The sequence below is a fragment of the Pseudophryne corroboree genome, chromosome 6, assembly GCF_028390025.1.
Source record: "Pseudophryne corroboree isolate aPseCor3 chromosome 6, aPseCor3.hap2, whole genome shotgun sequence".
In the NCBI taxonomy this organism is placed as follows: domain Eukaryota; kingdom Metazoa; phylum Chordata; class Amphibia; order Anura; family Myobatrachidae; genus Pseudophryne; species Pseudophryne corroboree.
The window spans coordinates 100,937,540-100,958,605 of record NC_086449.1 but is presented as its reverse complement, the minus strand read 5'-3'; the positions used below and the strand labels follow the sequence as shown (position 1 = coordinate 100,958,605).

General features: G+C 45.5%; 1 protein-coding gene across 4 annotated transcripts in view; it reads right to left on the bottom strand.

Annotated features, from left to right (window-relative positions):
• Window positions 1-21,066, bottom strand: part of LETM2 (leucine zipper and EF-hand containing transmembrane protein 2) — a 276,504-nt gene that overhangs the window by 20,079 nt on the left and 235,359 nt on the right. For all 4 annotated transcript variants that reach the window (XM_063931541.1, XM_063931540.1, XM_063931542.1 and 1 more), the window contains one exon: window positions 1,773-1,859. In XM_063931541.1, coding sequence (XP_063787611.1) covers window positions 1,773-1,859 — 87 coding nt within the window. The remainder of the gene's footprint in view (window positions 1-1,772; window positions 1,860-21,066) is intronic.

Below are 21,066 nucleotides of genomic sequence, written 5' to 3'. Positions count from 1 at the left end.
GTTGGATCACGTGGAATACCTTGTTCCTTTTGGCTATCTCTTCGGCGCACAGAGTTTCCGATCTAAGTGCCTTATCCTGGTGCTCGCCCTACGTAGTGTTTCACTCAGACAGGGCGGTCCTTCGCACTCAGCCAGGTTTTCTTCCTAAAGTAGTGTCTCGATTCCATCTGAATCAAGAAATTGTGGTGCCGCCCTTAACAGCGGCTCCCCCTGAGGAGGCTTCCTTATGGGCCCTACACACTGGTCAACCCGCCACCGAGCTGCCCGACGGCGGATACGGCCGACGAGCGACCCTGCGGTGGGAAGGGGGGGGGCAGTGACGGGGGGAGTGAAGTTTCTTCACTCCCCCGTCACCCGGCTGCATTGAAGTGCAGGCAAATATGGACGAGATCGTCCATATTGGCCTGCATGTACAGCCGACGGGGGACCAGCGATGAACGAGCGCGGGGCCGCGCATCGTTCATCGCTGGAGCCTCCACACTGAAAGATATGAACGAGTTCTCGTTCATTTATGAACGAGATCGTTCATATCTTTTTAACAAATCGGCCAGTGTGTAGGGCCTATTAGATGTAGTCCACGCTCTTTGCATTTATGTGGACAAAACCAAGGTTATACGACGCTCAGACTCCCCGTTTCTGTTACTGGATTCCCACAAACGGGCGTGGCCGGCGTCCAAACAGACCTTGGCCAGAAGGCTTCGGTTAACCATTCAACACGCCTATACGGCGGCGAACCTTCCCCCACCTCTGGGGGTCAAAGTGCATTCCACACGTGCTGTGGGTGCTTCCTGGGCGGCCTCTCGTGGGGCGTCGGCCGAGCAGCTTCGTAAAGCTGCTACGTGGTCCTCTGCCCAGACGTTCATTAAATTCTACGCGTTCGACACCTTTGCGTCACGCGATGCTGCCTTCGGGCATAGGGTCCTGTTCGCAGTCCAGGAGCATCCCCACCCTTTGGGGGACAGCTTTGGGACGTCCCAGCATTGAGATTCTCCTGTGCCCCCTAGTGGACGAAAAAGAAAAGAGGATTTTTGTCTTACCTTGGCAAATCCCTTTTCTTTGAGTCCATAGGGGGTACAGAACGCCCTCCCTGACACACCTGTCCTGAGGACCCGAGTTCCTGTGTGAGCGGGTGTGGCCATCCATCTTCGTAATGTCTCTCTGTGTGTGGTGTTCTTTCTTCCTCTCCTACCTTGTGCTTGCTACTAAAACTGATGGGGGCGGGGTATAGAGGACAGGGGAGGCAAGGCCTGCTGGGTACTTTTAAGTAACCCTTTCGGTGCCGGCCTGCTTCCAAGCCGAACCTATACCTGTGCCCCCTATGGACTTAAAGAAAAGGATTTACTAAGGTAAGACATAAATCCTCTTCTCTGTACCGATACATATCCGATACCTATCAATGTTTAGGGCTAAATTTTCGTTTCAATCTCCAGATATACATAGTTAACAGACCTTCTTCAAGTTTACAATCTTTGCACAAACTGTAATAAATACTCCGTTTCCCGTGAACGGGTGAACAGGGGCCCCAGTGCATTGCTTTGCTCAGGGCCAACTATGCTGTTAAGATGACCCTGGCAGGAACCAAACACCATGTGGCCCCTGGATACACCAACGTATGTCAAGCATGTGAAGACTTGGAATGGGGTCACGGTAAGGAATCAGTCCCAAAATAAATCAGTTGCCCTGGCTGGAAAATACAGTATCCTTTTATACTCCGAGATAATTTTGATGCGACACCATGTGTGCCAATTACAGATTTAAAGGCAGATGATTACCTGTACACCTTGTAAGACTGGGGCAGAGTCCGTTAGCGTCTCTTTAGAGTCTGTGAGCGACGCTGGAGAGGAACTTGGCTTTGGTACCTGGAAAATATAATATTAAAAAATATCTAGAAAATAAATGTAGCATTTGGTATAGTGAAAATGCCATTAGCTCCTTAAATTAGGTCTAGTTGAAGGATATATTTTCTCCTGATAAAAGCTATTTTCTCTACACAAACAGAGTATAAAGCATCGTCAAACAGACTACTGCAGAGAAACGGGGTTGGCAGTACAATACAATATCCAGAATGCAATGTGCAATCTAGAGTCAGTATTGCTATTACAGTATTGCACAATTATACAGCACTATACAATAAGAGAACGTTATTGAGATGCATTATAATTGCCCCAGTGGAGCTTGTAAGCAAATTTGTCTAAGCCAGTAGTTTCTAAGAACACAGCAACCTACAGGAACAGCATTTTTTCACAGCACCCCTAAATCAAAACTTTCTTATTGGAGAAATTCAGAAAAAAAATCCTTAGGTTCAGTTATAGGGTGGTGGACAGGGATGAGCACCCATTTGTCACCAGCACTGGCTTTGCCTACCACGTTCACCATAAATCATTGATTTGGTCCTGCACCACCAACCCAAGTTTGGGAACACATGCCAGTTTAGTCAGCTGGTGTCCGATAGTTCCCTTCATGCACAGCAAAATATTCTATTTTATTGTTTGAGTACAGTAGTCCAGAAAGAAGAATATTATTGCACCAAGATAGTTTACCAGCAAGATTTCCTATTTTAGGATTACAAATAGGATATCTATCTTCTAATGAATTTAATCAGGGGTGCGACTCAGACACATACATAAACGGGATGCGGACAGCATGCAGATGGTCTGTATGCAGGCGGGCACGTTACCAACGCCGGAATCCAGACATCGCATGGAATCTTACTGTATACCCTACCCCTTGTTACCCACTTACTATATGCCTACCTCTTATTACCCACTTACGGTATGCCTTACCTCTTATTACTCACTTACTGTATGCCTTACCTCTTATTACCCAATTACTGTATGCCTTACAACCTTTAATTACCCATTTACAGTATGGCATACCGCTTATTACTCACTTACTGTATGCCTTACCTCTTATTACCCACTTACAGTAATTTAGTAATAAGAGGTAAGGCATACAGAAAGTGGGTAATAAGAGGTAAGGCATACAGAAAGTGGGTAAGAAGAGGCAGGACAAACAGTATGTTCTACCTTTTATTACCCACTTACTATATGCCCTACAACCTCTTATTACAAATGTACTGTATGGCCTACTGCTTATTACACACTTACTGTAAGTCCTACCTCTTTTTACCTACTTACTGTACTTACCGTATGCTCTACTACCTCTTTTTACCCACTTACGGAGTGTTTTACAAGCTCCACTTACCAACTTAATGTGTGCTGTACTACCTTTTATTACATATTCACTGTATGCTCTATTATCATCCAATCAGTGTATGTCCTAATACACACTTACTTTATGTGCACTAACCTCCATTCCCCCAAATCTATTAATTATACGTGTATTAATCATCTGTACTGAATAGGAGCATAAAAGAATGTCTCCAGAGACGATTTTTCTGCTATATCTAGCATGCGGTTTAATCATTTTAATTATATGTATTCTGATAAAACCACACAGTAGAGCAGTACCGGAGAAACATATCAGGAAAGGCATGTTCTTTTATGGTCCCTGAGGGCTCTAATATTCAGAATATTGCTGAAGCTGTAGGACAGCTTCATATGTTATTTGAAACAAGCGTTGTTGAATAAACCTTGGATTCTGTGTAACCTCGCATTTGCTAGGCAGTATATATGGCTGCAGAGGCTGCGTATAATTGCATTCGTAACTGCCACATAAAAGGAGACACTCTGCCAAGGTTAAAAAAAATAAAAAAAAATCATATACAATTGCAGCTCATGGTCAATATTCAAATTATTCTATTCCTGAAGTGCTGCTTAATTACTGGTGATTGTGGTCAGGGAAAGCTTCTGAATTGACTATTCGCCCTGACTGTAGAATTTTTTAAAGAGATATTTTCAGCACTAGAGCAACATATTCTTTACATGCTGTTCCTGTAACTATCTGGCTAATAGCTACACCAACAAGTACAGTTCATCTGCTGGCTCCACTCTGTGTGATTACACTATCAGATTACAAATGCCACTTTCCATATGAGGAATCAAGTACATCAATTCCGGGTCTCGTTATAGACTTTAGCTGGAAAGTATCTGTAGTAATTTAATGCATTTTATTTAATGAGATTTTATGAAATCATTAAACAGCGTATTAGTAAGATTCAATCAGATGTTACCTAATTTTTATTTTACTTGACAATATGTCTGAAAATTAATGGCAGTCACCATAGAGGACGATGTAAAGCTGTCCATACAAGGGTCCATCCTACAAATGGAAGTTGTGCAAATGAACCTAGCACATACTGTAAGTGACCAATTTTGAAGAGATTCAGCCATTCAGCCCCTATGCATTACAAGAGCACGTTTCAGACCTGATCGCTAGCAAACAATTTTTGCGCTGCTGTAATCAAATAGTCGCTGCCCACACGGGGAGTGTATTTTAGCTGTGCAAGTGTCGAACGCATGTGTAGCAGAGCTGTAATAAAAGATTTTGTGCAGTCTCTGCGCAGCCCAGGACTTACTCAGCTGCTGCGATCACTTCAGCTTATCCGGGACCGGAATTGACGTCAGGAACCCTCCCTGCTAACTCATGGACACGCCTGTGTTTCTCCAGACACTCCCTGAAAACAGTTAGTCGACACCCACAAACGCTTTCTTCCCGTCACTCTCCCTGCGATCGCCCGTGCAAACGGATCCGTCGCACAAACCCATTGCTGAGCGGCGATCTGCTTTGTACTCAGTGCGTACACATGTGCAGTTTGTTCCTGATCACCCGCTGTGCGAAAACGCACAGCAGCGATCAGGTCTGAATTACCCCCCTAGAGCAGTGACTTGTGGTTATCTTCCAAACACACAAACATACCCAATACTTACATCAAACAATCTGGATCAGTCATCGTAGCCACAATAAGGCTGGATATACAGTATGTAATACATTGCTCATACAGCCGATGAACACTATATCACTAAGGCTGTGAACTATGGGGGTCATTCAGAGTTGATCGCTAGCTGCCGTTGTTCGCTGCGTAGCGATCAGTGAAAAAAACGGCTAATCTGCGCACGTACCGCAATGGGCATGCGCGTCGTACGGGTATGAAGTACATTGTGGTTTTGCACTGGTTCTAGCGACAATTCCAATCGCACAGCCGAACGCAAGGTGATTGGCAAAAAGAGGGCGTATATGGGTGTCAACTGACCGTTTCTGGGAGGGTTTGGAAAAATGCAGGCGTGGCTGGGCGTTTGGTGAGCGGGTATCGGACGTCATTACCGTGTCACTCGTCGCAGCAATCATCGCACAGGATAAGTAACTACAGGGTTGGTCTTGTTTTGCACAAAATGTGTTTGCAGGCGCTCTGCTGCACAGGCGTTCGCACTCCTGCAAAGCGAAAATAAGATTTTAAACCTACCAGTAAATCTTTTTCTCCTAGTCCGTAGAGGATGCTGGGACTCTGTAAGGACCATGGGGTATAGATGGGCTCCACAGGAGACATGGGCACTCTAAAGACTTTAGATGGGTGAGTACTGGCTTCTCCCTCTATGCCCCTCCTCCAGACCTCAGTTAAAGAACTGTGCCCAGAGTAGACGGACAGTATGAGGAAAGGATTTTTGTTAATCTAAGGGCAAGATTCATACCAGCCCACACCATCCACACCGTACAATATGGAATATACGCAACCAGTTAACAGTATGAACAAAACAGCATCAGCCAAAGACTGATCTTAACTGTAACATAACCCTTATGTAAGCAATAACTATATACAAGCCTTGCAGAAATATGTCCGCACTGGGACGGGCGCCCAGCATCCTCTACGGACTAGGAGAAAAAGATTTACCAGTAGGTTTAAAATCTTATTTTCTCTTACGTCCTAGAGGATGCTGGGGACTCCGTAAGGACCATGGGGATTATACCAAAGCTCCAGACCGGGCGGGAGAGTGCGGATGACTCTGCAGCACCGATTGAGCAAACATTAGGTCCTCATCAGCCAGGGTATCAAACATGTAGAATTTTGCAAAAGTGTTTGAACCCGACCAAGTCGCCGCTCGGCAAAACTGTAATGCCGAGACGCCTCGGGCAGCCGCCCAAGAAGAGCCCACCTTCCTAGTGGAATGGGCCTTTACCGAATTTGGTAACGGCAATCCAGCCGTAGAATGAGCCTGCTGAATCGTGTTACAGATCCAGCAACCAATAGTCTGCTTAGAAGCAGGAGCGCCAACCTTGTTGGCCGCATACAGGACAAACAGTGCCTCTGTTTTCCTAACCTGAGCCGTCCTGGCTACATAAATTTTTAAGGCCCCGACTACATCAAGGGACTTGGAATCCTCCAAGTCACCCGTAGCCACAGGTACCACAATATGAAACGATGAAACCACCTTAGGCAAAAATTGAGGACGAGTCCTCAACTCTGCTCTATCCACATGGAAAATCAGATAGGGGCTTTTTTGAGATAAAGCCGCCAATTCGGACACCCGCCTTGCAGATGCCAAGGCCAACAACATGACCACCTTCCAAGTGAGAAATTTTAATTCAACCGTTTGAAGAGGTTCAAACCATGAGATTTTAGGAACTGTAACACCACGTTAAGGTCCCATGGTGCCACTGGGGGCACAAAAGGAGGCTGGATGTGCAGCACTCCCTTTACAAAAGTCTGGACTTCTGGGAGAGAAGCCAATTCCTTCTGAAAGAAAATTGATAGGGCCGAAATCTGTACCTTAATGGAGCCTAACTTTAGGCCCATATCCACTCCTGTCTGCAGAAAGTGAAGAAAACGGCCCAGATGGAAATCTTCCGTAGGAGCATTCTTGGCTTCACACCAAGATACATACTTCCTCCAGATACAGTGATAATGTTTCGCCGTCACCTCCTTCCTAGCCTTTATCAGAGTAGGGATGACTTCCTCCGGAATACCTTTCCCAGCTAGGATTTGGTGTTCAACCGCCATGCCGTCAAACGTAACCGCGGTAAGTCTTGGAACACGCAGGGCCCCTGCTGCAACAGGTCCTCCCTGAGAGGAAGAGGCCACGGATCTTCTGTGAGCATTTCCTGAAGATTTGAATACCAGGCCCTTCGAGGCCAATCTGGAACAATGAGTATTGTCTGCACTCTTTTTCGTTTTATGATTCTCAATATTTTTGAGATGAGCGGAAGAGGAGGGAACACATAGACCGACTGAAACACCCATGGTGTCACCAGGGCGTCCACCGCTACTGCCTGAGGGTCCCTTGACCTGGCACAATACCTCCGAAGCTTCTTGTTGAGACGTGACTCCATCATGTCTATTTGAGGAAGTCCACAATGACTTGTTATCTCTGCAAAAACTTCTTGATGAAGTACCCACTCTCCTGGATGGAGATCGTGTCTGCTGAGGAAGTCTGCTTCCCAGTTGTCCACTCCCGGAATGAAGACTGCTGACAGAGCGCTTATGTGATTTTCTGCCCAGCGAAGAATCATGGTGGCTTCCGCCATAGCCACTCTGCTCCTTGTCCCGCCTTGGCGGTTTACATGAGCCACGGCTGTGACGTTGTCTGATTGAATCAGAACCGGTAGGTCGCGAAGAAGATTCTCTGCTTGTCTTAGGCCGTTGTATATGGCCCTCAATTCCAGTACGTTGATGTGTAGACAAGCCTCCTGGCTTGACCATAGTCCCTGAAAATTTCTTCCTTGTGTGACTGCTCCCCATCCTCGGAGGCTCGCGTCCGTGGTCACCAGAACCCAGTCTTGAATACCGAACCTGCGACCCTCGAGAAGGTGAGCACTCTGCAGCCACCACAGGAGAGACACCCTGGCCATGGGGGACAGGCTTATTTTCTGATGTATTTGTAGATGGGACCCCGACCACTTGTCCAGAAGGTCCCACTGAAATGTCCTCGCATGGTACCTGCCGAAGGGGATGGCCTTGTAAGCCGCCACCATTTTTACCAGTACTTGAGTGCATTGATGGACTGACACTCTTTTTGGTTTTAGCAGGTCTCTGACCATGTTCTGGAGTTCCTGGGCTTTTTCCATTGGGAGAAAAACCCTCTTCTGTTCTGTGTCCAGAATCATGCCTAAGAAAGATAGCCGAGTCGTTGGAATCAACTGTGACTTTGGTAGATTTAGAATCCAGCCGTGCTGCTGCAGCACTCTCGAGGAGAGCGACACGCTTTTCAGCAATTGATCCCTCGATCTCACTTTTATCAGGAGATCGTCCAAGTACGGGATAATTGTGACTCCCTGCCTGCGCAGGAGCACCATCATTTCCGCCATTACCTTGGTGAAAATCCTCGGGACCGCGGAAAGCCCAAACGGCAACGTCTGAAACTGGTAATGACAGTCCTGTACAGCGAATCTCAGGTACGCCTGATGAGGAGGATATATGGGGACATGAAGGTATGCATCCTTTATGTCTAGTGACACCATAAAATCCCCCCCTTCCAGGCTGGAGATAACTGCCCGGAGCGATTCCATCTTGAATTTGAACTTTTTCAAGTACAGGTTTAGGGATTTTAGATTCAGAATGGGTCTGACCGAGCCATCCGGTTTCGGGACCACAAACAGGGTTGAATAGTACCCTTTCCCCTGTTGGACTAGGGGAACCTTGATAATCACTTGCTGTTGATACAGCTTTTGAATTGCAGCTAAAACTATTTCCCTCTCTGGGGGAGAAGCTGGCAAAGCCGACTTGAAAAATCGGCGAGGAGGCACCTCTTCGAATTCCAGTTTGTAGCCTTGGGATATAATTTCCATCGCCCAAGGATCGACGTCTGACAGAACCCAGACCTGGCTGAAGAGTCGAAGACGTGCCCCCACCGGCGCGGACTCCCTCAGTGGAGCCCCAGCATCATGCAGTGGATTTAGTAGAAGCCGGGGAGGACTTCTGCTCCTGGGAACTAGCCGTAGCAGGCCTTCTTTTTCCTCTATCCTTACCTCTGGCGAGGAAGGAAGAGCCCCGACCTCTTCTGGACTTATGCGACCGAAAGGACTGCATCTGATATTGTGGTGTTTTCTTTTGAACATAAGGCAAAAAAGAAGATTTACCCGCGGTAGCCGTGGAAACCAGGTCCGCGAGACCCTCCCCGAATAAAACCTCACCCTTGTAAGGTAAAACTTCCATATGTCTCTTTGAGTCGGCATCACCCGTCCATTCGCGGGTCCACAGGGCTCACCTAGCAGAAATAACCATGCCGTTGGCTCTTGAACCCAACAGCCCAACGTCTCTCGCAGCGTCTCTCATATATAAGGCTGCGTCTTTAATGTGACCCAAGGTCAATAAAATGCTTTCCCTATCTAGGGTGTCAATGTCAGATGACAAGTTATCTGCCCATGCTGCTACCGCGCTACATACCCATGCAGACGCTACTGCCGGTCTGAGCAAGGCACCCGTATGTGTATAAATTGATTCTAAGGTAGTTTCCTGTCTGCGATCAGCAGGATCCTTGAGGGCTGCCGTGTCCGGAGATGGTAGCGCCACCTTTTTGGACAAGCGCGTTAAAGCCTTGTCCACCCTGGGCGAGGATTCCCACCGTAACCTGTCCTGCGCGGGGAAATGGTACGCCGTAAGAATTCTCTTGGGAATCTGCAGTTTCTTGTCTGGAGTTTCCCAAGCCTTTTCAAATAAAGCGTTCAGCTCATGAGACGGGGGAAAGGTTACCTCAGGTTTCTTTTCCTTAAACATGCATACCCTCGTGTCACGGACAGAGGGGTCATCTGTGATATGCAAAACATCTTTTATTGCAATAATCATATAATGAATACTTTTGGCCACCCTTGGGTGTAACGTCAGATTCTGACGATTGTACATTCTGGTCTGGAAAAAGGTCCGGTTTGGGACCGAAACGTCGACCAACCATGATTAAGCTGCTGATGTGAGGTTTGATAAATAGACTTTTTTTTGCAATTCATTATAAGTCTGGTGAGTGCCTTCTTTATATCAAATTGATTATATTATGGGACCTTGTGGAAACAAGTCTTCTCTCTGGAATTCAGGCACCCCAGCAGATATTATTGGATACACAGTGAGTGCCACTTCAACTGTTCTGTATATATGTGTGTGTGTATATATATATATATATATATATATATATATATATATATATATATATATATATATATATATATATTTTTTTTTTTATTTTTTTTTTTTATTATTATTATTATTATATACAGGTTGAGTATCCCGTATCCAAAAATGCTTGGGACCAGAGGTATTTTGGATATCGGATATTTCCGTATTTTGGAATAATTGCATACCATAATGAGATATCATGGTGATGGGACCTAAATCTAAGCACAGAATTAATTTATGTTTCATATACACCTTATACACACAGCCTGAAGGTCATTTTAGCCAATATTTTTTACAACTTTGTACATTAAACAAAGTGTGTCTACATTCACACAATTCATTTATGTTTCTTATACACACAGCCTGAAGGTCATTTAATACAATAATTTTACTAACTTTGTGTATTAAACAAAGTTTGTGTACATTGAGTCATCAAAAAACAAAGGTTTCACTATGTCACTCTCACTCAAAAAAGTCCGTATTTCGGAATATTTGGATATGGGATGCTCAACCTGTATTATATATATATATATATATATATATATATATATATATATATATATATATATATATATATATATATATATATATATATATATATATATATATCTTTAAAACATCCGGCACTCCTGATATGAGAAAAAGAAAAGTAGCCTGGGTGCCCTTGCTATGTTTGAATAGTCCCTCTATTGCTGAATAAGCAAATGGCACGTCACTCCAGGTTACTGAAAAAAAGGGATTTTAATAGTCCATGACAAAATTACATGGTCAAGCAATAGTTAAATATGCAGCATGGCAAATTCTCAACGGCTGGTTTCAAGACTTAGTCTCGTCTTCAGGATTTATTGCCGCTGCTTGTGTGCTACATGGCAGGAAAGAGCATAAAGTGCTGCAGAAGGCAAAGTGAGGAAACTTTGCCTTCTGCAGCACTTTATGCTCTTTCCTGCCATGTAGCACACAAGCAGCGGCAATAAATCCTGAAGACGAGACTAGGTCTTGAAACCAGCCGTTGAGAATTTGCCATGCTGCATATTTAACTATTGCTTGACCATGTAATTTTGTCATGGACTATTAAAATCCCTTTTTTTCAGTAACCTGGAGTGACGTGCCATTTGCTTATTCAGCAATAGCGGGACTATATATATATATATATATATATATATATATATATATATATATATATATATATATATATATATATATATATATATATATATATATATATATATCTACACTCACTGCGCCAAATAAATGTGCCCCCCCCCCCCTCTTTTGTGCCCTCTGTACTTGTGTTCAGCAGGGGAGAGTCCGGGGAGCCAGCTTCTCTGCAGCGTGCTGTGGAGAAAATGGCGCTGGTTAGTGCTGGAGGATCAAGCTCCGCCCCCTCAACGGCGGGCTTCGGTCCCGCTCAAATCTTTATACTGGCGGGGGTTTGTGTAATATACTGCCTCCGCAGTATATATATATATATATATAAATCCACAAAAGCAGCCGCTTCTCACTTATCATTTAGAAAACGCTGGTGCACGGTTGGTGTAATCATATAGAAAAAATCCAAGAATAACCACACAGGTGATTGTACCCAGAAATACCAGCACACAGCTTAGATGCAAAAAAAGAAGTTTTACTTGTCCAGAAAAATCATTTAAAAAGGCAACAAGCATATAGCACACATGATGGTATTCAAGCGTTTAAAAATGAACTATTGGTTTTTAAAAAAACTAAATACCGTAAGGTTAAAGACGACTACAGGGATTTGAGAGTCTATCCGTGGTTATTCACACAAACCAATAGACGTCCCTGGAGAAAAGGCCAAAACTTCCGTAATAAAGCTGAGGTCCAATTTACGGACATAGAATCGCATACCTCTCAAAGCGATTCGGATCATTCAGGCCACTATAGGGGTCGTTTTTTAGGGGACAAAACATTTACCAGGAGCAAAACAAAAGAGACCACGGATTCAAGAGACCGTGCAGGAGAGGGGGGCTCAAGCACAAAAAATACAGGAGGCAGGAATTACAAGGGGGGACGGAAATAACTGTCTTCAATCTATCAGATTATACTCCAACAGAGGCAGAAATGGCAGTATTATCTAAAGGACTCACTTTTGTTCAAACATATAAACAAAACAAGTTTGATTGTGAGGTCGAATTATTTAAATTTTTTCGACAATTAAAACTTAAAGATTATTTCTCAAAAAGGGATACTGTTTCTGTCAAAAGGAGTCAATTTAAAACACCCAGTAACTTTGACCCACCATCCATGAATCCTGCCATTGAGGTTTTTATTAATTTAGTTAAAAAGGAAACTTTACCTTGTATCAATAATATTAAAATTAAAAATCACAATATGACTAAATTAGAAAGACTGGCAGTCAAATCTCTAAGGGATAACCCAAATGTTATCATACGCCCCGCCGATAAGGGTGGGGGCGTGGTATTATTAAATCGTACTGATTACATTGATGAAATCAATCGGCAATTAGCCGACAAACAATGTTATAAACAACTCCGATTTGATCCAACCAATAATTTTAAACGTGAGGCAGATTCCATAATTGGTTTAGGTGTTTCTAATTATTGGATTGATGATCAAACAGCTAAATTCCTTACCCAGGACTTTCCCCGCATTCCTTTGATTTATGTTTTGCCCAAAGTCCACAAATGTCTGGACAAACCCCCTGGGAGACCTATCATTTCCTCCAGGGGCTCTTTGTGCCAGACATTATCCCAATATGTGGACTTTTTTCTGCAGCCGGTTGTGCAATCAACGCCATACTTCATTAGGGATACTTCAGACTTCTTATCGAAATTAAAGGCAGTTGGTCCTCTTCCCAATGACTGTATACTGGTGACACTCGATGTCACCAGTTTATACACTTGTATCAATCATCTTGAGGGCATTGAGGCAACTAGGAAGGCCATTACCTCCAGTCCACAGTATGAGGGTCCACCAAGTGAATTTTTGTTACTTTTGTTAGATTTTATCTTACACAAAAATTATTTTTTGTTTGAAAATTCATTTTACTTACAATTACAGGGCACAGCGATGGGGTCCAATGTGGCCCCATCGTATGCTAATTTGTTTATGTTTCAGTATGAACAACAATATATCATGGCAGATCCGAAATTTTCATCCTACATTTTGTTTTATGTGCGATATATTGATGACCTGTTCATGCTGTGGACTGGGGGTGAGGCTGAGCTTCAACAATTTATTACCAAATTAAATCAAATTCCAGGGTCTATTAGGCTCACATGTGTTCACGACTTTTTGTCTATTAATTTTTTGGATGTTACGATCAAATTAAACAACGGGTCCATCACCACCCAGGTTTATAGGAAGCCTACAGATAAAAACTCTCTCTTGTTGGCTACGAGCTTCCATCCGCAGCCATTAAAGAAGGGACTACCCTTCTCCCAACTTTTACGAGTGAAACGCATAACTTCGGATGAATTATTATTACCAGCTGCTTTGACCGAGATGGGCAAGAAATTCATCGAGAGGGGCTATGATCCGACTGAGATACAAGGAGCGATCACGAGATGTCTCCAGATGGAACGTTCAGACGTATTAAGATCCAAGAATAAAGATCCAGAGATTGGACGATTGGTCTTTTCCAGCACATATTCTGTCGCCTCTGGTGCCATGAGACGTGCGATCTCCAAGCATTGGCATATTTTACAGGCAGATTCGACTATGGGAAAATTCTGTGACAGCTTACCATTATTTAGCTACAAACGTAGTCCAAATCTCAAGGATCAGATCACCTATTCAGATATAGCACCAATGTCGCAACAAGGCAATGGTTGGCTAAAATTGAAACCAGGAGCACACAAATGTGGCTCCTGTGTTAATTGCAAGCATATGCACACAGGTAGCACGTTCGTCCATCCAACTAGGGGAGACACTTTTCGACTGAAACATCGAATGACATGTGAGACCAAATATGTCGTTTACGTGATCCAATGCCCCTGCAAGAAACTATATGTCGGAAAGACTATTAGAATGCTCAAAGAACGGATGGCCTTGCACCGGTCATCAATTAAGAAAGCGTTCATCAAAATTGAAAATTCCACTCCGCCAGTTGCTAAACACTTCGTTCATCAAGGTCACCACATTAAAGATCTTTTATTCATGCCCATTGACCACATACCACCATTGAAGAGGGGTGGTGACCGGCATAAGCTGCTATTACAACAGGAATGCCGCTGGATCCGACGATTATTTTCCCTTTCACCATTGGGACTTAATGAGGAATTCTCGTTGGTACCTTTTTTATAAATAAATATATTTTTTTCTTTTCTTTTTTTATATTCACATTTTTTTCACTTCACATTTTTTATGTACGTGAACACATGTGAGCCTGATGACTCTGCATCCGGATCCATTGTCTTATCTATGTACTTTTTGTTTATTTGTTTATTAATTAGATTAACTGTTTATGCTTATATGCACACTTCAGTTGATTTATATACCTACTTACTGAAAGGCCTATAAATTGGGGCTTTTTTATAAGGCATGATTTATGTATAATAACTAAGAATGTAGTCAGTGACAAATTTAAATTCAGTTCAATTCATTGTTAAATCATTTATGACTGGCCATAGACATGCTTTATTATCAGTAGATTCATCATCAGGATGTAAGTGTGCATCTAATTTATTTTCATTTTTATTCATTTTTATTAGTTCAATGTTATTTTACACTGTATTTATTTTTTTTGCCTGTGCGCCTCTCCCCTTGTCCCCGGAAACAGGTCTGATGCTTCTTCAGTTCCGGGTGTGTTCGTTTACCCGGACTGTTTTAAGCACGACCTGTTGGTTGCCACGGGTAACGCGTTAGAAGTGACGCGCGGCCCGAGGGTGATTCTTCACACCAGGACACAGTTACGGAGACTTATGTCTCCGTGCAGGATGGACAGGTCCCGGCTCCATCGTTTGGTCACTGACGATGTGCAGCGGTTAATACCCTCCCCTGCACGTCACTTCCGGTTCACGGCATGCCGTGCTGCTTGGATGTAACGCAGCTGATGTCCACGTGTGACGGGGAACAGGTGAGACAGCTTACAGGTAAGTATTTCACACACTATTTAATGCACTCATGGGCTAAGCTTTTCAGGCACATGTCACTTTGGAACCAGACACTGCGGATGGCAGTGTACAGCACCATGTCACTTTATCTATTCCCATGATGAAGATAGTCGAAACAGCTGTCGGAATGATAAGTACTCATTGATCTATTCATGCTGCTACCATCATGTGTGCTATATGCTTGTTGCCTTTTTAAATGATTTTTCTGGACAAGTAAAACTTCTTTTTTTGCATCTAAGCTGTGTGCTGGTATTTCTGGGTACAATCACCTGTGTGGTTATTCTTGGATTTTTTCTATATATATATATATATATATATATATATATATATATATATATATATATATATCTCTATGCCAGTGTCCCTAGAAGTTTATAATTGCTGCCCAGGGCGCCCCCCCCTGTGCCGTGCACCCATACTGTGCCGTCAGTGTGTGTGAATGTGGGAGCAATGGCGCGCAGCGTTACCGCTGCACGGTACCTCAGTGAAGATCAGAAGTATTCTGCCGCCTTTGAAGTCTTCTTTCTTCTTATACTCACCCGGCTTCTATCTTCGGCTCTGTGAGGAGGACGGCGGCGCGGCTCCGGGACGAACAACGAGGGTGAGACCTGTGTTCCGACCCTCTGGAGCTAATGGTGTCCAGTAGCCTAAGAAGCAGAGCCTATCATTTAAGAAGGTCTGCTTCTCTCCCCTCAGTCCCACGATGCAGGAAGCCTGTTGCCAGCAGAGCTCCCTGAAAATAAAAAACCTAACAAAAGTCTTTTTCAGAGAAACTCAGTAGAGCTCCCCTGCAGTGCATCCAGTCTCCTCTGGGCACAGGACCTAACTGAGGTCTGGAGGAGGGGAATAGAGGGAGGAGCTAGTGCACACCCATCTAAAGTCTTTAGAGTGCCCATGTCTCCTGCGGAGCCCGTCTATACCCCATGGTCCTTACGGAGTCCCCAGCATCCTCTAGGACGTAAGAGAAAATACACTCCCCCGTGGGCGGCGACTATGCATTTGCACGGCTGCTAAAAACTGCTAGCAAGCGATCAACTCGGAATGACCCCCTATGTCCCTCACAGACTTATGTTGGCCCTGCAGCAAGGTAGATTGCAATATAGGTTGCATATATATCGGTACATCTGGTAAATATAAGAAAGGAGCGCTTGTTTAAAATATGAACGCTCATACGTGTGGAAAAATAGGATTTTGGTACCTACCGGTAAATCCTTTTCTCCTAGTCCGTAGAGGATGCTGGGGACTCCAAAAGGATCATGGGGTATAGACGGGATCCGCAGGAGCTTGGGCACACTGAAAAGACTTAAACTGGGTGTGAACTGGCTCCTCCCTCTATGCCCCTCCTCCAGACCTCAGTTAGAGAACTGTGCCCAGGAGAGACTGACATTTTGAGGAAAGGATTTTTGTTTAAACTAAGGGCTACAAACACACCAGCCCACACCACAAACATACCGTACAACCGGAGTAACAGTAAACCAGATAACAGTATGAATTAACAACAGCAACAAGCTGAAAACAATCAATACACCACCAGTGTATAAACTAATTTAACCAGCAAGAAAACACTGCAAGTAACAGTCCGCACTGGGATGGGCGCCCAGCATCCTCTACGGACTAGGAGAAAAGGATTTACCGGTGGGTACCAAAATCCTATTTTCTCTTACGTCCTAGAGGATGCTGGGGACTCCAAAAGGACCATGGGGTTTATACCAAAGCTCCAGACCGGGCGGGAGAGTGCGGACGACTCTGCAGCACCGACTGAGCAAACGCAAGGTCCTCATCAGCCAGGGTATCAAACTTATAGAACTTAGCAAAAGTGTTTGAACCCGACCAAGTAGCTGCTCGGCAAAGCTGTAAAGCCGAGACGCCTCGGGCAGCCGCCCAAGATGAGCCCACTTTCCTGGTACTACAAATCCAGCGTGCAATAGTCTGTTTTGAAGCAGGATGACCAATCTTGTTGGAAGCATACAGGACAAACAGCGCCTCAGTTTTCTTGGCCACCGCCGTTCTGGCGACATAGATCTTCAAAGCTCTCACTACATCAAGAGACTTCGGAACTGCCACAGCATCCGTAGCCACAGGTACCACAACAGGTTGGTTAATGTGAAATGAAGAAACCACCTTCGGCAGAAGTTGTTGACGAGTCCTCAATTCGGCCCTATCCGAATGGAAGATCAAGTACGGGCTCTTGTGTGATAAGGCCGCCAACTCAGATACCCTCCTGGCAGATGCCAGAGCCAACAGCATGACCACCTTCCAAGTGAGAAACTTTAACTCAACCTTACGCAAAGGTTCAAACCAGGAAGACATAAGAAACTGCAAGACCACGTCAAGATCCCACGGTGCCACCGGGGGCACAAACGGAGGATGTATATGCATCACTCCCTTCACAAAAGTCTGAACCTCAGTGAGAACAGCCAATTCCTTCTGAAAGAAGATAGACAAAGCAGAAATCTGCACCTTGATGGAACCCAATTTCAGGACGGCATCTACGCCTGCCTGCAAAAAAATGGAGAAACCGACCCAAGTGAAATTCCTCTGTAGGAGCAGCTTTAGTCTCACACCACGAAACATACTTCCTCCAAATACGGTGATAATGTTTCGCTGTAACTTCCTTCCTCGCCTTAAGGAGAGTTGGAATGACCTCCCCGATAATCCCTTTCCGAGCTAAAATTTGGCGCTCAACTTCCATGCCGTTAAACGCAGCCGCCGTAAGTCTGGAAACACGCATGGTCCCTGCACTAACAGGTCCTCTCTTAGAGGAAGCAGCCAAGGATCTTCCACAAGTAATTCCTGAAGATCTGGATACCAGGCCCTTCTTGGCAAATCTGGAACGACAAGAATCGCCTGCACTCTCTCGCTCTTCGAATGATTGTCAGTACCTTTGGAATGAGAGGAAGCGGAGGGAACACATACCCAACTGGAAAACCCACGGAGTTACCAGGGCGTCCACTGCACTGGCTTGGGGGTCCCTTGACCTGGAACAATACCTCGGAAGCTTCTTGTTGAGGCGAGATGCCATCATGTCGATCAGCGGAGTTCCCCAATGCTTCGTCACTTCTGCAAATACCTCTTGATGAAGAGCCCACTCTCCTGGATGGAGATCGTGTCTGCTGAGGAAGTCTGCTTCCCAGTTGTCCACTCCCGGAAGGAAGACTGCTGACAGGGCGCTCACGTGCTGTTCCGCCCAGCGAAGGATTCTTGTGGCCTCCGCTATCGCCGCCCTGCTCCTTGTTCCGCCTTGACGGTTTATATGCGCCACCGCTGTTATGTTGTCTGATTGTATCAGGACAGGCCGACCTTGAAGAAGGCTTTTTGCCTGTACCAGGCCGTTGTAAATGGCCCTTAACTCGAGAACATTTATGTGGAGACAAGATTCCTGGAGCGACCATTTCCCCTGAAAGATTCTTCCCTGGGTGACTGCGCCCCAGCCTCGGAGACTTGCATCTCTTGTCAACAGGACCCAATCCAGGATAGCGAAACGGCGCCCCCCCTAGGAGGTGAGAAATTTGTAGCCACCACAGGAGAGAAATCCTGGCCCTGGGAGATAGACTTATCTTCCGGTGCAAGTGCAGGTGAGACCCGGACCACTTGCTCAGCAGATCCCACTGAAACGCCCGGGCATGAAACCTGCCAAACGGAATGGCCTCGTACGCCGCAACCATCTTCCCCAGAACCCGACTGCATCGATGAACCGACACACTTCTTGGCCTCAGAAGCTCCCTGACCATAGTCTGGAGTTCCATAGCTTTGTCTTCCGGAAGAAACACCTTTCGTAAGCTCGTGTCGAGAATCATGCCTAGAAAGGACAATCGAGTGGACGGAATCAACTGAGACTTTGGCAAATTTAGCAGCAAACCGTGTTGTCGCAGAACAGACAGCGACAAATCCACATTCCTTAGCAACCGTTCCCTGGACCTCGCCTTTATCAGGAGATCGTCCAAGTACGGGATAATGGTAACCTCTTGCTTGCGAAGGAGAACCATCATTTCTGCCATGACCTTGGTGAAAATCCTCGGGGCCGTGGAAAGCCCAAACGGCAACGTCTGAAATTGGTAATGAGAATCCTGTAACGCAAACCTTAGGAAAGCTTGATGCGGAGGATATATCGGGATGTGTAAGTGGGCATCCTTTTTGTCGACTGACGCCATAAAGTCCCCCCCTTCAAGGCTGGCAATCACCGCTCGAAGAGATTCCATCTTGAACTTGAAAACCTTCAAGTATGGATTGAGGGACTTTAGGTTCAGAATCGGTCTGACCGAACCGTCCGGTTTCGGTACCACAAAAAGGCTCGAGTAGAACCCCTCCCCCCATTGGGACGGGGGAACGGGAACAATGACCCTCTGATGACACAACTTTTGTATTGCTGCCAGCACCACCTCCCTGTCCGGAAGACACTGGCAAGGCCGACATGAAAAACCGGTGAGGGGGCGTCTCCTGAAACTCCAGCCTGTAACCCTGAGATACAATCTCTAGGACCCAAGGATCCAGGCCTGATTGAACCCAGACCTGACTGAAGAACTGCAGACGGCCCCCCACCGGTTCGGACTCTCCCAGGGTAGCCCCAGTGTCATGCGGTGGACTTGGTAGCGGCAGGGGCGGACTTCTGGTCCTGGGCGCCTGACACTGCAGGCTACTTCCTTCCCGTTCCTCTACCCTTTGAAGCGAGAAAGGATGAACCTTTTCCTCGCCTGTATTTATTCGGACGAAAGGACTGCATCTGCTGATGTGGTGCCTTTTTGTGTTGTGTGGGAACATAGGGAAGAAAAGACGACTTACCCGCAGTCGTGGTAGAAACCAGGTCAGCCAAGCCGTCCCCAAACAAGACATTACCTTTGAAGGGTAAAGCTTCCATAGCTCTCTTGGAATCGGCATCAGCATTCCATTGATGTATCCACAGCGCCCTCCTGGCCGAAATAGACATGGCATTAGCTCTTGACCCCAAGAGACCAACATCCCTCGCCGCATCCTTCAGGTAATCTGCAGCGTCCTTGATATAACCAAGAGTCAAAAGAACAGTATCTTTATCAAGGGTATCCATATCAGCAGCTAAATTCTCAGCCCATTTAGCAATAGCACTACTCACCCATACAGACGCTACAGCAGGTCTGAGCAATGCACCCGTATTAGCGAAAATGGACTTCAGAGACATCTCCAGCTTGCGATCCGCCGGATCCTTGAGAGCTGCCGTGTCAGGAGACGGAAGCGTCACCTTCTTAGACAAACGAGATAAAGCTTTATCAACATTTGGAGACGCCTCCAATTTTCCCCTATCAATAGAGGGGAAAGGATACGCCATGTAAATCCTCTTGGGAATCTGCCACCTCTTGTCCGGCGACTCCCAATCCTTTTCACAAAGAGTATTCATCTCATGAGAGGGGGGAAACTGCACCTCAGGTTTTTTCTCTTTAAACAAGAAAATCCTTGTCTCCTGTACGGCAGGTTCCTCAGAAATGCGTAACACATCCTTTATAGCCACAATCATGTACTGAATACTCTTAACTAATCTTGGATGTAAAGGAGCCTCAGTGAAGTCGACATCGGACTCAGAATCCGTGTCGGTACCAGTACCACTAGAGTAAACGGCCGCTTTATTGACCCCGAAGGGGTCTGTACCTGCGACAAAGCATCCTCCATGGATTTTTTCCACACCTGTGTCTGTGACTCAGATTTATCTAACCTCTTTGACAAAGAAGCCACATTAGAATTAATTGTATTCCACAATGCAAGTAAATCAGGTGTCGGCTGTGCCGACAGAGCCAACTCCTGACCCGCATCTGCCCCCCCCCCCCCCAATAACCTCCTCCGGTGAATAACATTCAGCCTCAGACATGTCGACACAGAGTATCGACCCACCGACACACACACACATAATGTCTCAGCCAGGGGACAGGCCCACAAGGAAGCCCGGATAGAGAAACACAGAGGGAGTATGCCAGCTCACACCCCAGGGGAGGATAGGTAGATTTGAGTATC